Raw genomic sequence first — 19,566 nt, 5'->3', positions numbered from 1 at the left:
ATTTTATAGGAACATATTGATTCTACCTAAATTTGAGAAAATCATCAAAATATTTTTTTATAAAGTCAAAGCACTTTTGTTTGGACGTTTATATTATTTATGCTATAAAATATAGTATACAGTTTATATTATGCAATTTATATAATGAATCAAAGTCAAAACAAGACACTTCACTGAAAGCTGTTCTGTGGGAAATTTCATTCAAAAGGAAATTTCAGAATTTCATTCCAATTTGGGAAAATAAGCAATTTTGAAGTGTTGGCATTTCCTATAGAATGGAAATTCCAAGTTTCAATCAGCTCTAGTAGATGCCAAAAATAACTCACCAGCAAGATCCAGGGGCATCCTAGCAAAGAGCCCAGCCCTTGCACCTACCTCTTTCCCTCCAAACCTGAAAGAGTATACTGGGATTTCAAACAGTGTTCTCCTTTGATTCTGTTTGGGACTCCCTCTTACGTTTAGCTATGAAAAAAACTAAAAAAACTGAAGCCACAGAATCTACCACAAAACCCACCCTTTGCTGCAGAATTCTGTTCTAGCATCTAAGATTTCACTTTAAAAAAAAAAAAAATATCCTTTTCAGTTGCAAAGAAAACTTCCCCATCACAAGCCAAACTTAATCCAGTGCTGTGTCATCTCATCTCTGCAACAGAATATCTTCTAGAACAACAGCTGTAAGAGATGCAGGAGCTCCCCCAGTTTGTCTCAAAGTATTCACATTTAAATGTTTTCATTGGGCTTCAAAATTGACACTTAGCATTCGTTGATGATATATATATATATTCGTTCAATATAAATATGCAGCTCCTGATGCTTTCCTCCATCAATGGTGGAGGAAATCCTGGATATCAGGGCAGTCAGGCAGCTATCATCTGTCAAAGTTGTTGAACTCCACCTTCTCCCCAAAACTACAAGTCCTTCCGTCTCTATCCAAAAGGGAAAGAGATGTATCCCACTCCCTAATGCCAAAGACCTCCTCCTGAGTGCGAAAATCTTATCTGTTCCCATCTGCCAGAGACTCCTGTTACTTCACCCCACCTTCACCCTCACCCCGAAGAAGCCCCAACCTGTACCTTTTGTCAATACAACATTCTGCAATGCACTGAAATTCAATGTTTAGGTAAAGTGTGACCTGATCATGATAATGTATCATTTATACTATGGAAATACATACAGACCTTGAGGCACTGAATTTAATATAATTCAATAAACCTTCCAATTTTGAATCAAGAACGTAAGTATGGCCATACAGGGTCGGACTAATGGTCCATCTAGCCCAGTATCCTGGTTTCCAACAATGGCCAATGCCAGATGCTTCAGAGGACATGAACAGAACAATGCAATTATCGAGCGATCCGTCCCCTAATGTCCATTCCCAGCTCCTACCAGTCAGAGATTTTGAGACACCTAGAGCACGGGGTAGCGTCCCTGACCATCTTGGCTAATATCCATTGTGAAAACTGACCATTTATTCCTGTTTGCTTCCTATCTTCTAACCAGCTACTGATCTATGAGAGGACCTTCCCTCTTATCTCATGATTACTTACTTTGCTTAAGAGCCTTTGACAAGGTCCCAAACTGAAGGCTTTCTGAAAGTCCAAGTACACTATATCAATAGGATTAGTCCTTGTCCACATGCTTGTTGACACCCTCGAAGAATTCTAGCAGATTGCTGAGGCATGACTTTCCTTTACAAAAGCCATGTTGACTCTTCCCCAACATATCATGTTCATCTGATAATTCTGTTCTTTGTTATAATTTCAACCAGTTTTCCTGGTACTGAAGTTAGGCTTACTGGCCTGTAATTGCTAGGATCTCACCTCTGCAGCCTTTTTAAAAAATTCATCTTAAGTTTGATAAGCTTCAGTGAACCAAAAAATTCAGCACATTACGTTAAAGAAACGAGGGGAACTTGACAGAGTACTTTTTGGCGGTGGGGTTGGAGGTAGAGAAGGTCTGCTTTCAGTCACTTTGGCTTGTATTCCTTTGATTATGGGCAGAGTCCCTGCTCTCACTCAATGGATAAAACGTCTTGTAGAGCAGTGGTTCTCAACCTTCCAGACTACTGTATCCCTTTCAGGAGTCTGATTTGTCTTGAGTATCCCCCAAGTTTCACCTCACTTAAAAATTGCTTGTTTACAAAAATCAGACAAAGTCTCACAGCACACTATTACTGAAAACTTCCTTACCTCTCATTTTTACCAAAAAATTATAAAATAAATCAAATGGAATATAAACACTACTTACATTTCAGTGTACAATATATACACTGTTGTAAAACTAAGCAAATATTGAGATCAGTTGATGTATCCCCAGAAGACCTCTGCGTACTCCCCTAGGTATGTGTATCCCTGGTTGAGAACCACGGTTGTATAGCAATTCCCCACCCACAAGCCAATATTATGGTCTCTTGGAATACATCCAAATCCCTCTTCAAGCAACTGGGTGATACTAACCTTTTAAAAGGTATCACAAGGAATTATAATTTCTCTCTATTAGAGATCAGATTCTACTGTTTAAATCAGGGATCCAGGCTTTCCAGCAGGAATTCTTTGGCCTTTATAGCAAAATATTTTCAATACAGGAAATCTATGTACAGTATGCATCTGAACAATTTAGCTTATGCCACAAAAAGTTGAAAAGACTAGTTGATGCAGTACCATTTCAGCTCTGTTTCTTTGATAAAGGTTGAATGCAGTTATTCACATTGTTCTCACCACATCCCATAAATGTTTTGGACTCACAAAAAGAGTTATAAAAACAAAGTCAATGAAAGAGAATTGACATTAAAAAAAAAAAAAACACTTTTAACCTTCTAAGGTATTTTACTGCTTTTAAAAACCAGAAATATAGCAATTCCACACATGTATTTTTTTCCCTACATAAACACCATACCTAATTTTGTTTCAAATTTAGAAACTTGGTAAAAAATGTAAATTTACAATACATTCCTATTCTATGAATCCTAGACTATATACTCAACAGCTAAAAAATATTTAATATTCAAATTACAAAAGCCAATTTTCACACAACTTGTTTGTTAAAGTAAAACAACAACAACAAAACCATACACACTTCTAGGAAGTGCTTTTTGAATAAATACTAGATATTTTCATTATAATTCTGGGTATTTTTCCAGTGGACTTCCTACTTCAGTTACTATCTGTAGTGATTTTAGAGGCACTCTCATTTGTTCACACAGAAAAAGCATTGCAGCACTCTGAACACTTACATTATGCTACACAAACTGTATACGGATAACTTAGCTCTGCCCTGCCCCCCACCCAATACCTTTCTGGGGTAGTGACTTCACATCCTTTGACATCAGCAAAGCTAGAAAGGGGGATGGGAGAGTCACAGTAGAAAGCAGTAAAACCTGCTTTTAAACTATACAAGCAATGCTTTCCCGAATTCTGAAATTATCCAAATAGCATTTAATTCAAAACTGATTTCCATATTCCACAATTATCTTGAGTCTGCATCAAAACAGAATAGATTCTGCTACAAAGGACTTCCTGCTTTCCTTATCTGAAAATCACAATAGCCATTTATTAGCTAGCCACACACAGTTTCAATTCACTGAAACACACAATAACTCACCTCTAATATGTAAAAGGGCCACGGGCTGAAACGGCCCATTGGAATTGGCTGCATCAACCACCATCCTGCTGCCAGCTTTATTACATGTCAACATCTAGGCTTCAGCAGGAAAGGCAATGTACTCCTTAAGGCAAGAAACCAGCCTCCATTTTAGTTTAAAAAAAAAAAGAAACTGAAGCTCTCTGCAGCTGGAGGGAACTGGCTAGTTAGTGATGTAAGCAGTCAGGAGAAATCTGATTGGCTAATAGCAGCAACTTAAAATGACACTAAAAAGCTGCAAATCAAAAAAGGTTTTTGTGTGGCTGTCACTGCATTAAGCTTGTACGTTTTTCTGCTTTCTCTTGTGCCTCCATTCATCAGTAATTTTAAACAGAGAGCCCTTTTCTCAGCACACTCTCATGAGCTAAACCTGCAGTGTAAACAAACTTATCTTGACAAAGGAGCTTGAACAAATTACTGAAAACTTTCACCCATGATGATTTTACTGTTGTGCACAACATATACATGTATAAAAAGTGTTAGGCATGGGACATGTACTTGTGCTGAAAACGCAGAAGTTTAGACATTTTCTCCTAAAAACAATTGCCACTGAATCTCAAAATAAAAGTTCTCATTAATACTCATATCATATTAATAGTGTGATTCAATCAGCGCTTGATTTAAATGCATAATAAGAGCAATATCTTTTTACAATGTTAATTTTCAAATGCCATATATCTCACATTTTTAAGTACATTTACCTTACTGTAACTAAATCTAGCATGAAACATTAAATTTCAATGCTGTACCTCCTAATGATTTATTCCAAATAAATCAATACATACCAAATAAATTAATAACTTTAGTAACCAGTTAAGTGGACACTTTATGGGAAACTTTGTAAAGTTTTCTGTTAAGATAAAATTAATCTTTTATACCTCATTCCTCTTCCTTATATCCTTATTAAGATGAAAAGTAGGCATCTTAAAATTTAATCTAAAATATAACCTCTTGTAAAACAAGATTTTATAAAAACTCAGCATTATTTCACTTTTCAAAATTCCAATAACCATGTTTGTTTAAAAATACTGAAACCCAAACACTGCACTACTAATAACCTGAAAACCATATTGGGTATTAACAAGTGAAACTCAGAATTGATTGTCCAAGCTAAGAAAAAAATTATAGTAACAAGTACAGTTAATTTTTAAGCTTTTCACTTTTATTAAAATAATAGAAACATAGAACTGGAAGGGACCTCAATAGGTTGTCTAATCTACTGCCTTGCACTGAGTCAGAATTTAGTATAGGGTGACCAGATGTCCCCTTTTTATAGGGACAGTCCGGTGTTTTTGGGAACTTTCTCTTATATAGCCACCTGCTACCCCCCACTCCCTGTCCTGTTTTTTCACAGTTGCTATCTGGTCACCCTAATTTAGTACATCTAGACCATCCCACACAGGTGTTTGTCTAACCTGTTCTTAAAAACCTCCAACGACGGAGATTACACAACCTCTCTAGGTAATATGTTCCAGTGCTTAAGAACTCTTGTTAGGAAGTTTTTCCTAATGTCTAACGTAGATCTCCCTTGCTGTAATTTAAACCCATTAAAATGTATTGTTAGTGATATACAGTAGGTAAATATTTCTTTACAACTTAAGATTTAACTTGACAGTACCCCTTAAAAGCAAATATTTGAGAGATCATTTCTCCTTATTGCTTCTTACTCCTCCCACACATAGGGATAGCATTCAGAAAAATAAATGCATTATGTTGCTTGTATCTGCCCCGAAAAATGCTCTCTAATACAATGCAAATATTTAAGGTCTAGCAGCACCAGCCTAAACTATCAACATACGTCTAGAAAAGAGGTATGTCAGAGAGGAGAAAAAAGGACTGTAATTTTTATGTAACAGGTGGTGATTGGAACTCAAGTTCCCTATTCTTCCAAATTAACTGAAACCCTAGAAAACATTTTAAAGATATTTTCCCTGTTTCTTGGAATACATGAAAACAATTTGTGCACATTTTAGTTAAATGAGTTTTTACTCCCAACAAAACAAACACCATACCAAAGGGCTGAGCCTGTAACAAAACTAAATTTAAAAACAAAAATATAAATTAAAATGACAGCTCTACCTGATGACTGGACTATAATCACCTGACAACTGATGTACTCTCTCTATACAGTATTGTCAGTGAACTCTAAGTTGTAAACTCTTTGGGAAAGGGCTGTTCTAGATCCTGAACAACACCACGCATGCTGCCGCACTCAAAACAAAATACCACGACCGTGGAACAAAGGAGAAATATTGTGACAAACTAGCTTCATTATTTAAAAAAAAAAATGTTGACAGAATTCTTTAAATAAGCCCTGCTTTTTCATTTATCCAAAGTGAAATTTAGTTGTTTTGTAATATGCTAAGACATATCACTAAAGCCAATTTTAACTTTAAAGCAATGCAGTTTCATTGGTTCCAACTAGGGCTGTCAATTAATCGCAATTAACTCAAGCTTTTAACTCAACAGAAATTAACTGGTTTAAAAAATTAATCGTGATTAATCACAGTTTTAATTGCACTGTTAATAACAGAATACCAATTTAAATTTATTATAAAATATTTTGGATGTTCTTCTACATTTGCAAATATATTGATTGCAGTTACAACACAGAATACAAAGTGTACAGTGCTCACTTTATATGATTTTTGATTATCTTTTTATAGTGCAAATATTTGTAAACAAAAGAAATAGTATTTTTCAATTTACCTCATACAAACTGTATGCAATCTCTTTATCGTGAAAGTGCAACTTACAAATGTAGATTTTTTTTATTTTTTTTTTTAACATAACTGCACTGAAAACCAAAACAATGTAAAACTTTTGATCCTTCAAGTCCACTCAGTCCTACTTCTTGTTCAGCCATTGCTAAGCCAATAAGTTTATTTACATTTATGGGAGATAATGCTGCCCATTTACAATGTCACCTAAAAGTAGGAACATGCTTTGATCTTATTTTTTTCTTTTACAGTGCAAATATTTGTAATAAAAAATAATATAAAGTGAGCATTGTACACTTTGTATTCTGTGTTATAACTGAAAATGTAGAAAAACATCAAAATATTTACAATAAATTTAAATTGGCATTCTATATTGTTTTAACAGTGTGATTAAAACAGATTCATCATGACTATTTTTTTAATCTCACAATTAATGGCGACTATTTTTTTAATCATTTGACAGCCCTAGTTCTGACAACTCTCCTCAATATACCATATATACTCGATCATAAGCCGGTTCATTTATAAGCCGACTCCACCAAGATGGAGAAGGAAAAATGGAAAATTTTTATGACCCATTTATAAGCCGATCCTATAATTCAGGGTTCGGCAAACTTTGGCTCCCAGGGCCATCAGGATAAGCCGCTGGCGGGCCAAGATGGTTTGTTTACCTTGAGCGGCTGCAGGCACAGAGGTAAAGCTAAACAAACAAAGTGTCCCGGCCTGCCAGCCGCTTACCCTGATGGGCCGGGACAGCAACTGGTGGGGAAATTTTGGGGGAGGGAGAAGCTGGGGGTCAGAGGAGTAACCCCTGTGACCACCCCCCACATGACCCCACTCCTAGCCCAGGACCTCACACTTTCCCCATCCTATCCCTTCCCACCTTAGGTGGGGTGGGCCAGGGAGGATGTCTTTGGGCGGCCCGGATCTGCTCCGGCAGGCTAGGCGGTGTGGCCGCAGCCTGCTCCAGTGGGCCAGACTGGGCGGCATGGCCACAGCCTGCCAGCCCTGGAGCTGCAACTGCTTCGGAGGCTGGTGGGAGAGCAGCGTGGCCAGAAGCGGAGAGACTCTGGCCCTGCCTCTTCCCTTCTGGCTCTACTGACTGTGCTGCCTCTCTTTGCCCCCTCTGTTGTGGGGAGGGGCTGTGTCCCACCTCTCCCCCTTTCTATACCCGTTCATAAGCCAACCCCCTTCTCCGATGCTTCCCTTTTTTACTAAAAAAAATTCGGCTTATGAACAAGTATACACGGTACTCGCTTTCTTTAGCTGCTCCCCACCCCCGCCCTATGCATGCTACATCAGTGTAAGAGAATTCAGATGGTCTCTCTTTGCGCAAGCACACCAGCCTCGGTACTCTTTACAAAGATTAATAAGCAAAAGCACTGCTAGTGCATCAGCATGGAAGTTAAGCAGTGCGCCCAGGGGCACAATGAGCAGTCAAGTGAGGACCAAAACTGCAGTTACAAAAAGGCTGCACATTTAATATGAGGCAGTCTTGCTTCTGCAATCCTAGCAGCGCTAGTCATTGCCGGACTTGGAGCATCAAAGGTTTTGGAACATCCAGCAGTCAAAGAGGGTGTTTACAATTCGGTAGCGTTGTAAGCAGGTGAAACAGCAATCAGCATGGATGGAAGCTGCATGTGGTCTCTCAACACTTTGCATTCGGGCTCCACAAGACCAACGGCTAGTCCTGATTAAAGCCATCACTAGAGAGCTGGTTAAAATAACCATGAATCATATTTACACTCACTTTGATCTTTAGAGAACACACTTTGAGTGACATGTGGAATCTAGATTTTTGAGTGACTATCACTGTCAAACAAATTCTAGTGTTTTATAACAGCCTCACTGAAAAACAGGAAAACCCCAGTGTCTGTGTAGCTTCACTCATGGTTTGAGCCACACAAAAAAATCATTTGCAACCAAAGGACAAAATATCTTTACTAAAGCTAAGTTGGTTTAAACAACTTCATTTGGAAAGAAAATCAAAAACATAGTAATTCTCTTCAAGACCTTAATTTTGGGAGGGGGGGAAAAAATTAGGGTTGGTTTAAAAGGAGGAAAGACAAGGGACTGAGGAGAGAAAGGATATTCTAAAGAGCAATTTATAAAGAAAAGCCAGAAATAAGAAATGTAGAAAATACTGGGTGGGGCAGAAGACATATGCCATCAAAAAGCAATAACTAATTAAATAAAACTCAATGTACGGGAAGAGAATAATTCCCTACGTTGATAAAACACCACTTGAAATAAATATGAGTATCTCAGCCTAAAAAAAGGACGAAAAGCACTAGGAGAAGTCCTCAACTATTGAAATCCTCTTGAAGCTTGTGCAAATTAACAGAAACAAAGAGGCAGCTTTGTTGTAAAACAGGTGAATATATATTTTAAGTTATGATTTCTGAAATTGGTCTCTTTCAAAAAGAATGAATATGGTGCAATATGGGAAGTCTCTGTAAACTCTTCCACCAGAAATTTGATGTCTACCATCACCTTTAATTTCAGTCAGGGGAAGGGGGGTCTTTAAAAAAAAAAAAGTCAAAAAGTCTTTCAATGAAAAAGGGGATGTTTCAGACAGATAATTTACTTATTCATACAAGTGGATCAGTTAACTAGAGGCATTTTTGAGGGAAGTGTCATAACAAGAGTAATGTGTGTCCTGAATCAGGCAAAAGAACTTATGCAAAATCCCTTAATTGCTAGCAAACATCATTAAAAGGCTTATTTTAGGATCAAGCATATTTACCTAAAATACAGATTAAATGGTAGGACTGAGAGATTCCAAAAAAGAGCAAAAGAGAGGTGTCTATGTAATGTTGGGGAGAAGGAAATTAATGACCAGTATGATATTATTTAATAAGCCTCAAAACATGTAGAGTCCCCATGCCCTCAAACAAATCAAAAAAAGTAGTTTGCACTTTAGTACAATATATTTTAAACTGAAGTCAGGGAAAAAGGAGAGAGAATCAAGATCAGTGGTCCCCAAACTTTTGCTGTCACCCCTTCTTCCCCCATTACCCGTAAAGGAACCTTTCCGCTCCCCCTGCAAGAAGCATGGTTGGGAACTGTGGCCAGGAGCAGGGCCGGAGCTGCAGCTGGAAGCCGGGGCAGGGGACAGGAGCGGGGACAGGAACCGTGCCCAGGAGCAGAGCTGTGGCCCAAGCTGCGGCTGGGCGCAGAGCGAGGCTGGTTGGCACTCCCTCCCCACCCCTCATGGTGGCAGGCCCGGGCCTTGAAATGCTCCCCTCGAGGGGCATGGCCCACAGTTTGGGGACCACTGGTCTAGATAAACACACTGTACGTGAGCAGTAGTCTCATGTGTTTGTACACTAGTACAAAAAATTAAGTCTAACTGTTTATTTCGATAGATGTGCTACTCTAAGGAACCTCAACATAATATTGGGTATCTACCAGAGATTTAGATGAGTTCCCTGACTCCTTAGCCTCACCATCACCAATACAGTTGTGAACATTCTTGGGCAGAAGATAGACAAAAGGACAATGTTCTGTAGTATAGTGATGGTTTCTGTAGGCAACATAGAGGAACTACCAATGACATGGCCTGACACATACACACAATTCGGTTTCTTTCAGGGGCACTGACATTGAGTGCTGTCCTGGAGAGAGACTTCCTTCCACTATTACTGCAGTCTCTACATCCTGAGTACTGGCTCCATTGACCTGTTCAGCTTCGAGGTCTAGGGCACCCCAGATAGAGAGTCAAACTGACACCGGAGAACCAGCTCAAAACGGTATTTTTACGCAAACCAGAATCAAACCCGAACTATGGTTTTGTCCTACCTACTGAACCAGAACTGAACTTGAAAAAAAATGGGTTACTGGTTAAAATAAAAGTTGAGCATTTTAATATAAATATTTTAAAAAACTACTGCAATCTTATTTTCATTATAAAACAAGATGACAAAATAACAAATAGGCATGTGATTGCTACCAGAAAGGCCTGCCCCAGTATAATGAGAAGAGAATGAGATGAGAATGACAATAGGAGACTAGCCCACAAGAGTAGGGAGCGAGAGGGGAAGTTTAGGTGCTGCCTGCACACCACATAAGGCAGCAAGGGGCCACACAGATCAACCATCTCTGAGAATCACACCTGGTGATAAAAGAAGTGGAATGTTCTTGGTCCCAGAGGTTAACAGTAATTCTTCAAGACCAAGAAAAAAAAATGTAATGGCTATCCAACCCTTCTTCCCCTTACACAGGCTTCTTCCCATCCATCCTCAACCCTTGGCACAGCTCTCCCTCCAGTTGCTCTATTTGAAGCAGGGTCTTCAAACTCAAACTCAAATTTATCCTTTCACTGCAGAGGTCCAATATGAAATAGCAAATATCAGAAGATGTTATTATGTATTATCGTACAAACTGTTCATAAACAATAGTCGTGTTTATTTGACTACTTGAGTTTTCTTAGTGTTTAACTTAACACATAAAGTTAAAAAAATAAATAAAAAGGTCAAAAATCAAAAAACAGTATCAATTTTAAGTTTCAACTCGTTTTTGAATTTACATCCACTAAGATTGAAATTTGATCTGAATGGGTTCAAACCAATAACCAAACCATTATTTTTTTTTGGTGGTTTGAACTGGAACTGAACCTGAACACAACTGAACTCAAACCTGAATCCAACCAAAGTAAATACTGGTTCGACTACCTAAGCCCAAAACTCCTCCTCCTGTATGAAGAAAACAGAAGAACCTTAAACACCATTTTGATTGAGGAACAGCTTCTACTGCCCATAGTTTCAGGAAGTGCAAAATTCCTTATAAAAAAGTTTGGCACTTTGTCATCTCTTGTAGTTAAGAAAGGGCCTGAAGAAGGGATGTGGGAGAGACTGGAGCTCCAGGTCATATTTCTTCTGCACTCCCCTGCTATAACATGTTTATGTTGAATGGAGCCATATATGTGCCCACCTACTTCTGGGAAGAAGGACACTTGTTACAGTCACACTGATTGCTTAGGCTGGAAGGAGGGATTTAGAGCCATTTTGTGCTCTGGGCACTTTCCACTTAGTGCTCCTTGATAAAGATTTTAACACAGAATAAGATAAGTCATATCACTTGCAACTTTATTGTGGCCAAGTATGAGGGGAATCTTTGCCTGTGTATGTGGCCTTGAACTCCTCCATGATAATGCCAGGTCCAACCAGATTAGCAGTGACGAGAGGGCTCTGGGAGCTAGGGTGAAGGAGTCTGAAGCGCAAGTGGTGTTCTTGTCTATCTTCTTTGACCATGGGATGCTGTTCCTGGAAGGTGGTCTGCTGGGAAGAGATGGGGTCCACCTAGCCAAGAAGGGGAAGAGCATCTTTGCACACTGAATCAGTGGGGGAATCTGATCAACATTTTAGATGTCTGAACACATGTGTGAGGAGAATGGGGAATACACAGGAAGAGGTGCAAATATTAGTATATAAGCTAAATTAGGACTTCATTGGCATCAAGGAGACTTGGTGGGATAAGTCTCATGACTGGAATATTGGTATACATGAATACAGCTTGTTCAGAAAGGACAGGGAAAAAAGGAAGAAGGGGTTGCTTTATCCATAGATATATACATTTGTTCTGAGATACAAAAGGAGGTGAGGAGGCAGACCAGTTAGTCCCAAGGTAAAAATGAAAGGATTAAAAGATAGGGGTGATATCACAGTCGGGGTCTACTACACAGCACAAAATCAGGAAGAGGTGGAGGATGAGGCATTTCTAAAAACAACTATCCAAAACACAGGACCTGGTAGTAATGCAGGATTTTAACTACCCAGACATCTGTTAGGAAAGTAATCCAGCAAAACAAAATTTCCAATAAGTTCTTAGAATGTATCGACACAACTTTTTGTTCCGGAGAGTGAAGGAAGTAAGCAGGAGGGGGAGCAAATTTTAAACTTGATTCTGACTAACAGTGAGGAATTGAGCAAATCTGAAGATGAAAGACAATTTGTGTGAAAGTGATCATGAAATGATAGATGTCATGATTCTAAGGAAAGGAAGGAGTGGAGCAGCAGAATAAGGACAATGGACTTCAAAAAAGCACACTTTAACAAACTCAGAAAATTGGTAAGTAAGGTCCCCTTGGAAGAATATCAAAGATAAAAAGCAGTTCAGGAAAGCTGGCAGTTTCTCAAGGAGACTGTATTAAAGGCACAATTGCAAACTATTCTGATGCAAAGGAAAGATAGGAAGAATACTAAGAGGCCAATATGGCTCTATCAGGACCTCTTTAATGGCCTGAAAATCAAAAAAGGAATCCTACAAAAAAGTGGAAACATGGTCAAATTGCTTCAGGAGTACCAGAGAACAGCATAAGTATGTAGGAACAAAATCAGAAAAGTTAAGGCACAAAATGAGTTACAGATGGCAAGAGACATCAAAAGCAGTACGAAGTTCTTTAAATACACTGGGAGTAAGAGAAAGATGAAGGAAAGCGTAGATTCTCTACTTAGCAGGGAAAGAGAACTAATAACTTCAGAAAGATGAGGTGCTTAATGCCTATTTTGCTTCAGTCTTCACTAAGAAGGTTAATGAATACCAGATACGTAACAGTGTTAATATTAACAACCAGGGGAAAGAATACAAACCAAAATAGGGAAAGAACAGATTAACGAATATTTAGATGTATTCAAGTCATCAAGGGCCTGATTAAATTCATCCTAGGGTACATAAGGAACTAGCTGAAGCAATCTTGGATCCATTAGCAATTATCTTTGAGAACTCGTGGAGGATGGGAGAGGTCCCAGAAGAGTGGGGAAGGGAAAACATAGTACCTATCTTTAAAAAGGGAACAAGGAGAACCCAGGGAATTATAGACCAGTCAGCCTAACTTTTAAACCTGGAAAGATACTGGAAAAAATTATTAAACAATCAATTTGTAAGCATCTGAAGGATAACAGGGCTATAAGGAATAGTCAAGCACGGATTTTTCAAGAACAAATCATGCCAAACCAACTTAATGTCCTTCTTTGATAGGGTTACTGACCAAGTAGAGTGGGGGGAGGGGCAGTAGACATGATATACCTTGATTTTAGTAAGACTTTTGCCACAGTTCCTCATGACATTCTTATAAGTAAGAAAGGGAAATGTGGTCTCAATGAAATTACTATAAGGTAGTTACACAACTGGTTGAAAAACTATACTCAGAGTAGTGATCAATGGTATGCTGTCAAATTAGGAGGGCATATTTAGTGAGGCCCCGCAAGGGTCGGTCCTGGGCCTGGTACTACCCAATATCTTCATTAATGATTTGGATAATAGAGTAGAGCAGTGGCTCTCAACCTTTCCAGACTATTGTGTTCTTTCTGATTTGTCTGTGTACCCCAAGTTTCACCTCAGTTAAAAACTACTTGCTTTCAAAATCAGACATAAAAATACAGAAGTGTCACAGCACACTTACTGAAAAATTGCTTACTTTCCCATTTACACCATATAATTATAAAATAAATCAACCGGAGTACAAATTCTGTACTTGAATTTCAGTGAATAATATATAGAGCACTATAAACAAGGTCATTGTCTGTATGAAATTTTAGTTTGTACCAACTTTGCTAGTGCTTTTTATGTAGCCTGCTGTAAAACTAGGCAAATACCTAGATGAATTGATGTATTTTCTGGAAGACCTGTGCATACCTCAAGGGTACACATACCCCTGGATGAGAACCACTGAAGTAGAGAGTATGCTTATAAAATTTGTAGATGACACCAAGGTGGAACTACATGCACTTTAGATACAGATTTAAAATTCAAACTGACCTTAACAAATTGGAGAACTGGTCTAAAGTCAACAAGATGAAATTCAATAAAGACAAGTGCAAAGTAAGGAAGGAAAAATATCAAATGCACAACTATAAAATGGGGAATAACTGGCTAGCTGGTAGAACTGCTGCAAATAATCTGGGGGTTCTAGTGGACTACGAACTGAATAGAAGGTCATTAATGTGAAGCACCTGGAAATAAAGCTAATATGATTCTGGGGATGTATTAACAGGAGCGTTGTATGTAAGACATAGCAGATAGCTGTCCTGCTCTGCTCAGCACTGGGGAGGCCCCAGATGGAGTACTGTCTCTAATTCAGAGAACCACAATTTAGGAAATATGTGGACAAACTGGAAAGAGTCCAGAGGAAAGCAACAAAAATGAAAGAAGTTTTAGAAAACCTGACCTCTGAGGAAAGGTTAAAAAAAACTGCATGTTTAGTCTTGAGAAAAGATGACTGAGGGGAGACCTGATAACAGTCTTCCAATCTGTTACGGGATGTTATAAAGAAGATGATGATTAATTGTTCTCCGTGTCCCCGAAGGTAGAACAAGAAGTAATAGGCTTAATTTGCAGCAAGAGAGACTTAGGTTAGATATTAGAAAAAACTTTGCAACTATAAAGGGTAGTTAAGATCTGGAATAGGCTTCCAAGGGAGGTCATGGAGTCCCCATTACTGGAAGCTTTTAAAAGCAAGTTGGACAAATACCTGTGAGGGATAGTCTAGGTTTACTTGGTCCTGCCACTGCACAGGGAGCTGAATTTGATGACATCTCAAGTCTCTTCCAGCCCTTGTCTATGATTCATTGAGCTTCTGTTGAGATTCATTGCTCTGTTATCAGCCATCAGCTTAGCAGGACCAAATATGATTCTGCCAAAGAATTCTAAGGCACAGATTTACTCATAGTAATCATCCACTGCCTGACTTGATTCAGAGATAGTATCCAGCCACATACATTGCCATCCTGGGTCCCACTGCCAGCCTCAGAGCCCATGGAAATATGCAAATTCTGTTTTGGACTTGGCTGATTCATCTCTCTTTTGGTTGGATCTCTGTGGTGACTACCATCTTCACCTCCAAGTATCTCTCACACATCTTAAGGAAAGGCTCTCTTCTAATTCTCTGGTTTGGGATTGTCACTGACTGAAATGAAGAATTATTTCATGAATGAAGAGCTAGAGCTAATGGAAGAGAATGAAAATCCAGAACACCCCATAGCTCTCTACCCCATGTGTTTTGTGGAGTCTTGGAGATTTTGTAGATCAGTTTCTTTTTAAACAGTGCTCCCTTCTGTGGCTTAGTCTGCAGCAAGGATGTCAAATCTTTATACTCCTGTTGTTCAATATGTTATTGAAGAGGAAAAGTAGGAGTACATCCTTTAGGGAGTCCAAATTTTCCTCTCTGGAGAAAGGTAATAAAGAGGCCCTGCCATCTTTCCTATTTGAGGAGATCCTGGAGCACTTCCCCACTAAGTTGGATAGGTCCAACATTATGGAGGAAAGGGGGGAATCTGATGGCAATCTAATTGGTGAGGCTAGACCTACCTGCTACATCTTGAGTGCTGAAGAGGGCTGAGAAGCTTTTGGATGTTTCTACTTGCCTCCAACAAGCCATGAAGATTGAGCCTTTCCCCCTAAACAGAGAAGATTTGTGGGGTGGGGGCACTGTGGCAGAGCTACCCTCTCTGGGTCTTCTTAGAAATGGAGCAGAGAGAGGTTATGAGGTGCTCTATTTGGTCATGCAGGGGAATAGTGGAAGAAGCAAGAGGGGAAGCTTGGCAAATGGATCCCTCTTTCCTCAAAATATCAGTCAGAAAGATGGAGAGGGAAGGGAAGAGAGAGAGAATACAGTTCATTGCTGCACCAAAAAATGGTTTTAAAAATCAGGATGGTAATTGATAAGGTGTGTGTGCTTAGCTGCTACATCCAGAAGCAGACATTCTGGAATGAGGGGAGAAAGTATGTGCCCAAGTCCCATGGACAAGTCTGAGCTGCATCCAGTATTTGCACAAAGGAGGGGCAGCCTAAATGTCTTCAATTAGGGCAGAGGTCAGAATCCAGAAATGCATTCACCTAGAGCTTTTTGCACTTTATTGCAGCCCACTGAAAATCCACTCTGACACTGAGCACACAGCCTTCATATCACAGGGCTCCTTATTTCTATATGCCACTGTTCCTTCTTGGTGGAATCTGGTACCAATACTCTGATATGCAAGAATCCACCAACCTCAACAGATTTCCTTTTTACAGATAAATCCACCTGGTCTGGTAGAGCCTTGTTGGCAGCTACCTCAAGTGGGAACTTTTTGGCTCTCTAGTGAGCAGAGGTGGCGCTCGACATAAGCAGACTAAGCAATTGCTGAGAGCCCGATGCAGCTCATGGGAGCCCTCTATTATTAGTATTTGTTTTGGGGGGCGGGGGAAAATATTCTTGATTAGAGCTCCCAATGGGCTAGTACCAGCACTGCTAGTGAGTGAGGTTTGTTCAAAAGCAAGTGTCCCTCCATTTTCATTTCAAAGCTTCAGATTTCTAATATATATTATATATACACTGATTAGGCATCAAATTCTTGAATTATATTTCTCATTCACAGACATTTGCCTTTTTTTTAATATATAAAAATAGTTGTCAAGGGAAGCTATCGATACCCCTCGTGTCAATTTTTTTCTTCATAAGTTTGTATAATGATTTTATCCCAGCCAATAGCTGAAATAAATGGCAATACTAGAATCCTGCTTGCTAGAACAGCTGCACAATTTTTAAAGAGCTACTCCATAGATTTCCTTAAAGTCCTTCAACTCAACTGATAGAATTTATAAATGCCACAGAACATGTGGATTTCTGGGGATCAAAAATACACAGTAAATTCCTCAAAAATTAACCTGTCATCCTGAAAAACATACTCAAAAGCACAAGTTATCGAAGGACAGATGAACTGAAAAAAGTTAACAGACAAAATTGAGACAGGAAATCCAGGTACAGACTAATCCATATTCACATGGCTGTTATGACTCAAAACAAGATTTAAAGAAAAAAAACATTTTAGGCCAAATATGTACTGAATGGCCTTGTGTGGGGAGAAGAAATGAAAAGAGATCTCTGGAGTCCAAAAAAGCCTGTATAGGAAAGGAGAGTTAACTATCATGTACAGATGCAAGTCTTTATAACCTATTGCTTACATTTAACACTACAAATTACCGAGTTAAACTGGATACATATTCCCCTTGCTCAGGTGCACTGTGAACTGCATAAATACCTTCAACTATCCAAACACTGGTGACCTACGGGGATAGATTAAGAACATCCAGAGTACTAGGCAAATCCCCAAATGGGACCTTGAGAGTTGTCTGCTGGACTAGTAGGGGGCACCATCAGTGAAACTGGAACTTCCCTCCAAGACCACCATTCCTTGACTTCAGCCCCCACCCAAGGAGAGGACCTACTTGGGAGCCCTTTCACCCTTGGGGCTCTCTACACAGTTGTCTCGTATGCTTTTGGAAGGCCTGGAGCAACTCACACCTCAGAACTGTTCTTTTAGCCTTTCTGAAAATCAGATATGCACCATTGCTTTGGTTACACTGCTTACATTTTCAAGTCATGAGCGCTAGCAAGAGTCATTATTTAAAAAACAAAGGTAAGTTTAAGAGTGTGACATCAGCATTTGATGCAGGAGTTGGGGCGTGAGGCCAATGGTGCCAATACATTAATTCAGCCCGGCTATCTAGCAACTATACTCTTGCACTACAGTTAATATTTTATAATGACGGTTTTATGAAAGAAGGAATCCAGCATGCTACCAGAGTTCTGACTGATTATGCTGGAGATACAGATACAAACAAGGAAGTGATTGGCAAATTTGCCATGCTAGTAAATAATATCATAGAAAAATGTTTTTGAAGAGATTCATATCCATGCAAAGAAAAGTCAGATTAAACGAAAATAAGGCAAGAACATTTTTTAAATCTTTCTTTTAATGGATTCTACCCAATTTTCAATGGAAATGAGTTCAGTAGGAAACACTGACAGTAACAGGCTTAGAGTACTTTCTCTTAACTCTGCTTCTGACTGGGTAATAAGTAAGCATTTGGTAAGGCACCTGAAATCAAAACTCAGTTTTGCTTAAACCTAAAATCTTCTGTACAATTGCATATTCCTTGTGGCTGGGTGGAAAAATGTAAAACTACATGGGTTTTGTTTTAAATACTTTGCCTATAACTTTTTTTTAAATAGTGCTTAATATTATATAAGTGCTAAAATAAGAAATGACAATTTAAAATAAGCTGATTTGATCAGTTTTGTACATGAAGCTTCCATAGTTGCCAACTTTCATCGAGAGACATCACAAGAACATAAATATGTAAGAACGGCCATACCGGGTCAGACTAAAGGCCCATCTAGCCCAGTATCCTGTCTTCTGACAGTGGCCAATGCCAGGTGCCCAAGAGGGAATGAACAGAATCATCAACTGATCCATTCCAAGTCGCCCATTCCCAGCTTCTGGCAAACAGAGGTTAGGGACACCATCCCTGCCCATCCTGGCTAATAGCCACTGATGGACTACCCTCCATGAATTTATCTAGTCCTTTTTTGGACCCTGTTATAGTCTTGGCCTTCACAACATCCTCTGCCAAAGAGTTCCATAGGTTGACTGTGCATTGTGTTAAAAAATACTTCCCTTTGTTTGTTTTAAACTTGCTGCATATTAATTTTCATTTGGTGACCCCTAGTTCTTGTGTCATGAGTAAATAATGCTTCCTTATTTACTTTCTCCACACCAGTCATGATTTTATAGACCTCTATCATATCCCATTTTAGTAGTCTCTTTTCCAAGCTGAAAAGTCCCAATCTTATTAATCTCTCCTCATCATTTTTGTTGCCCTTTTTTGAACCTTTTCCACTTCCAATATATATTTTTTGAGATGGGGCAACCACATCTGCATGCAGTATTCAAGATGTGGGCATATCATGGATTTATAGAGGCAATATATTTTCTGTCTTATCTATCCCTTTCTTAATGATTCCCAACATTGTTAGCTTTTGCATCTACCTTCTTCAGTTCATCTGTCACCCAAACCTACCCTCTCCTAATATTAACAAGTATTTTTGGTTGATGTCTCTTATAGCATTTGCATTATTTGATATATCCAACTGCTTAGAAGAGAAACGATAGCTCCAGGTAAAAAAAAAAAAAAAAAAGACATTGACTCTCAAACTCCACTCACAGGATTGCTCATAATCCCATTCATTTAAGTTATACTTTGGTGAAAAGGTTTTTGTTGTTGTTGATTTGTTTATTTGTTTTTAGAAGAAGGGGGACAGTTAACAAGACATTGGTATCAAGGTCAGTTTTACCCCCCCAAAACCAAATTCCACCCATTTTCATCCATTGTTTCAAACAGGAGCAATGTTCCCTTTTAGCATATAGGGAGAAAACATCTTGTCAGG

The 19,566-nt window shown here is 38.9% G+C and overlaps 1 protein-coding gene across 4 annotated transcripts in view; it reads right to left on the bottom strand.

Moving 5' to 3' along the window:
* The window catches only part of PPP2R5C (protein phosphatase 2 regulatory subunit B'gamma), a 191,974-nt gene that overhangs the window by 129,077 nt on the left and 43,331 nt on the right, over window positions 1-19,566 (bottom strand). The window contains exon 1 of one of the 4 annotated variants that reach the window (XM_073349668.1): window positions 3,601-3,773. The exons of the other annotated variants lie outside the window; for them this stretch is intronic. Within the exon in view, the coding sequence (XP_073205769.1) occupies window positions 3,601-3,694 (94 nt within the window). The 5' untranslated portion in view covers window positions 3,695-3,773. Of the gene's footprint in view, window positions 1-3,600; window positions 3,774-19,566 lie in introns of those variants that run through there. 4 annotated transcript variants of the gene reach the window in all.

This window comes from Lepidochelys kempii, chromosome 6 (genome assembly GCF_965140265.1).
Source record: "Lepidochelys kempii isolate rLepKem1 chromosome 6, rLepKem1.hap2, whole genome shotgun sequence".
Lineage (NCBI taxonomy): Eukaryota > Metazoa > Chordata > Testudines > Cheloniidae > Lepidochelys > Lepidochelys kempii.
This window is presented reverse-complemented; position numbering and strand designations above follow the sequence as displayed.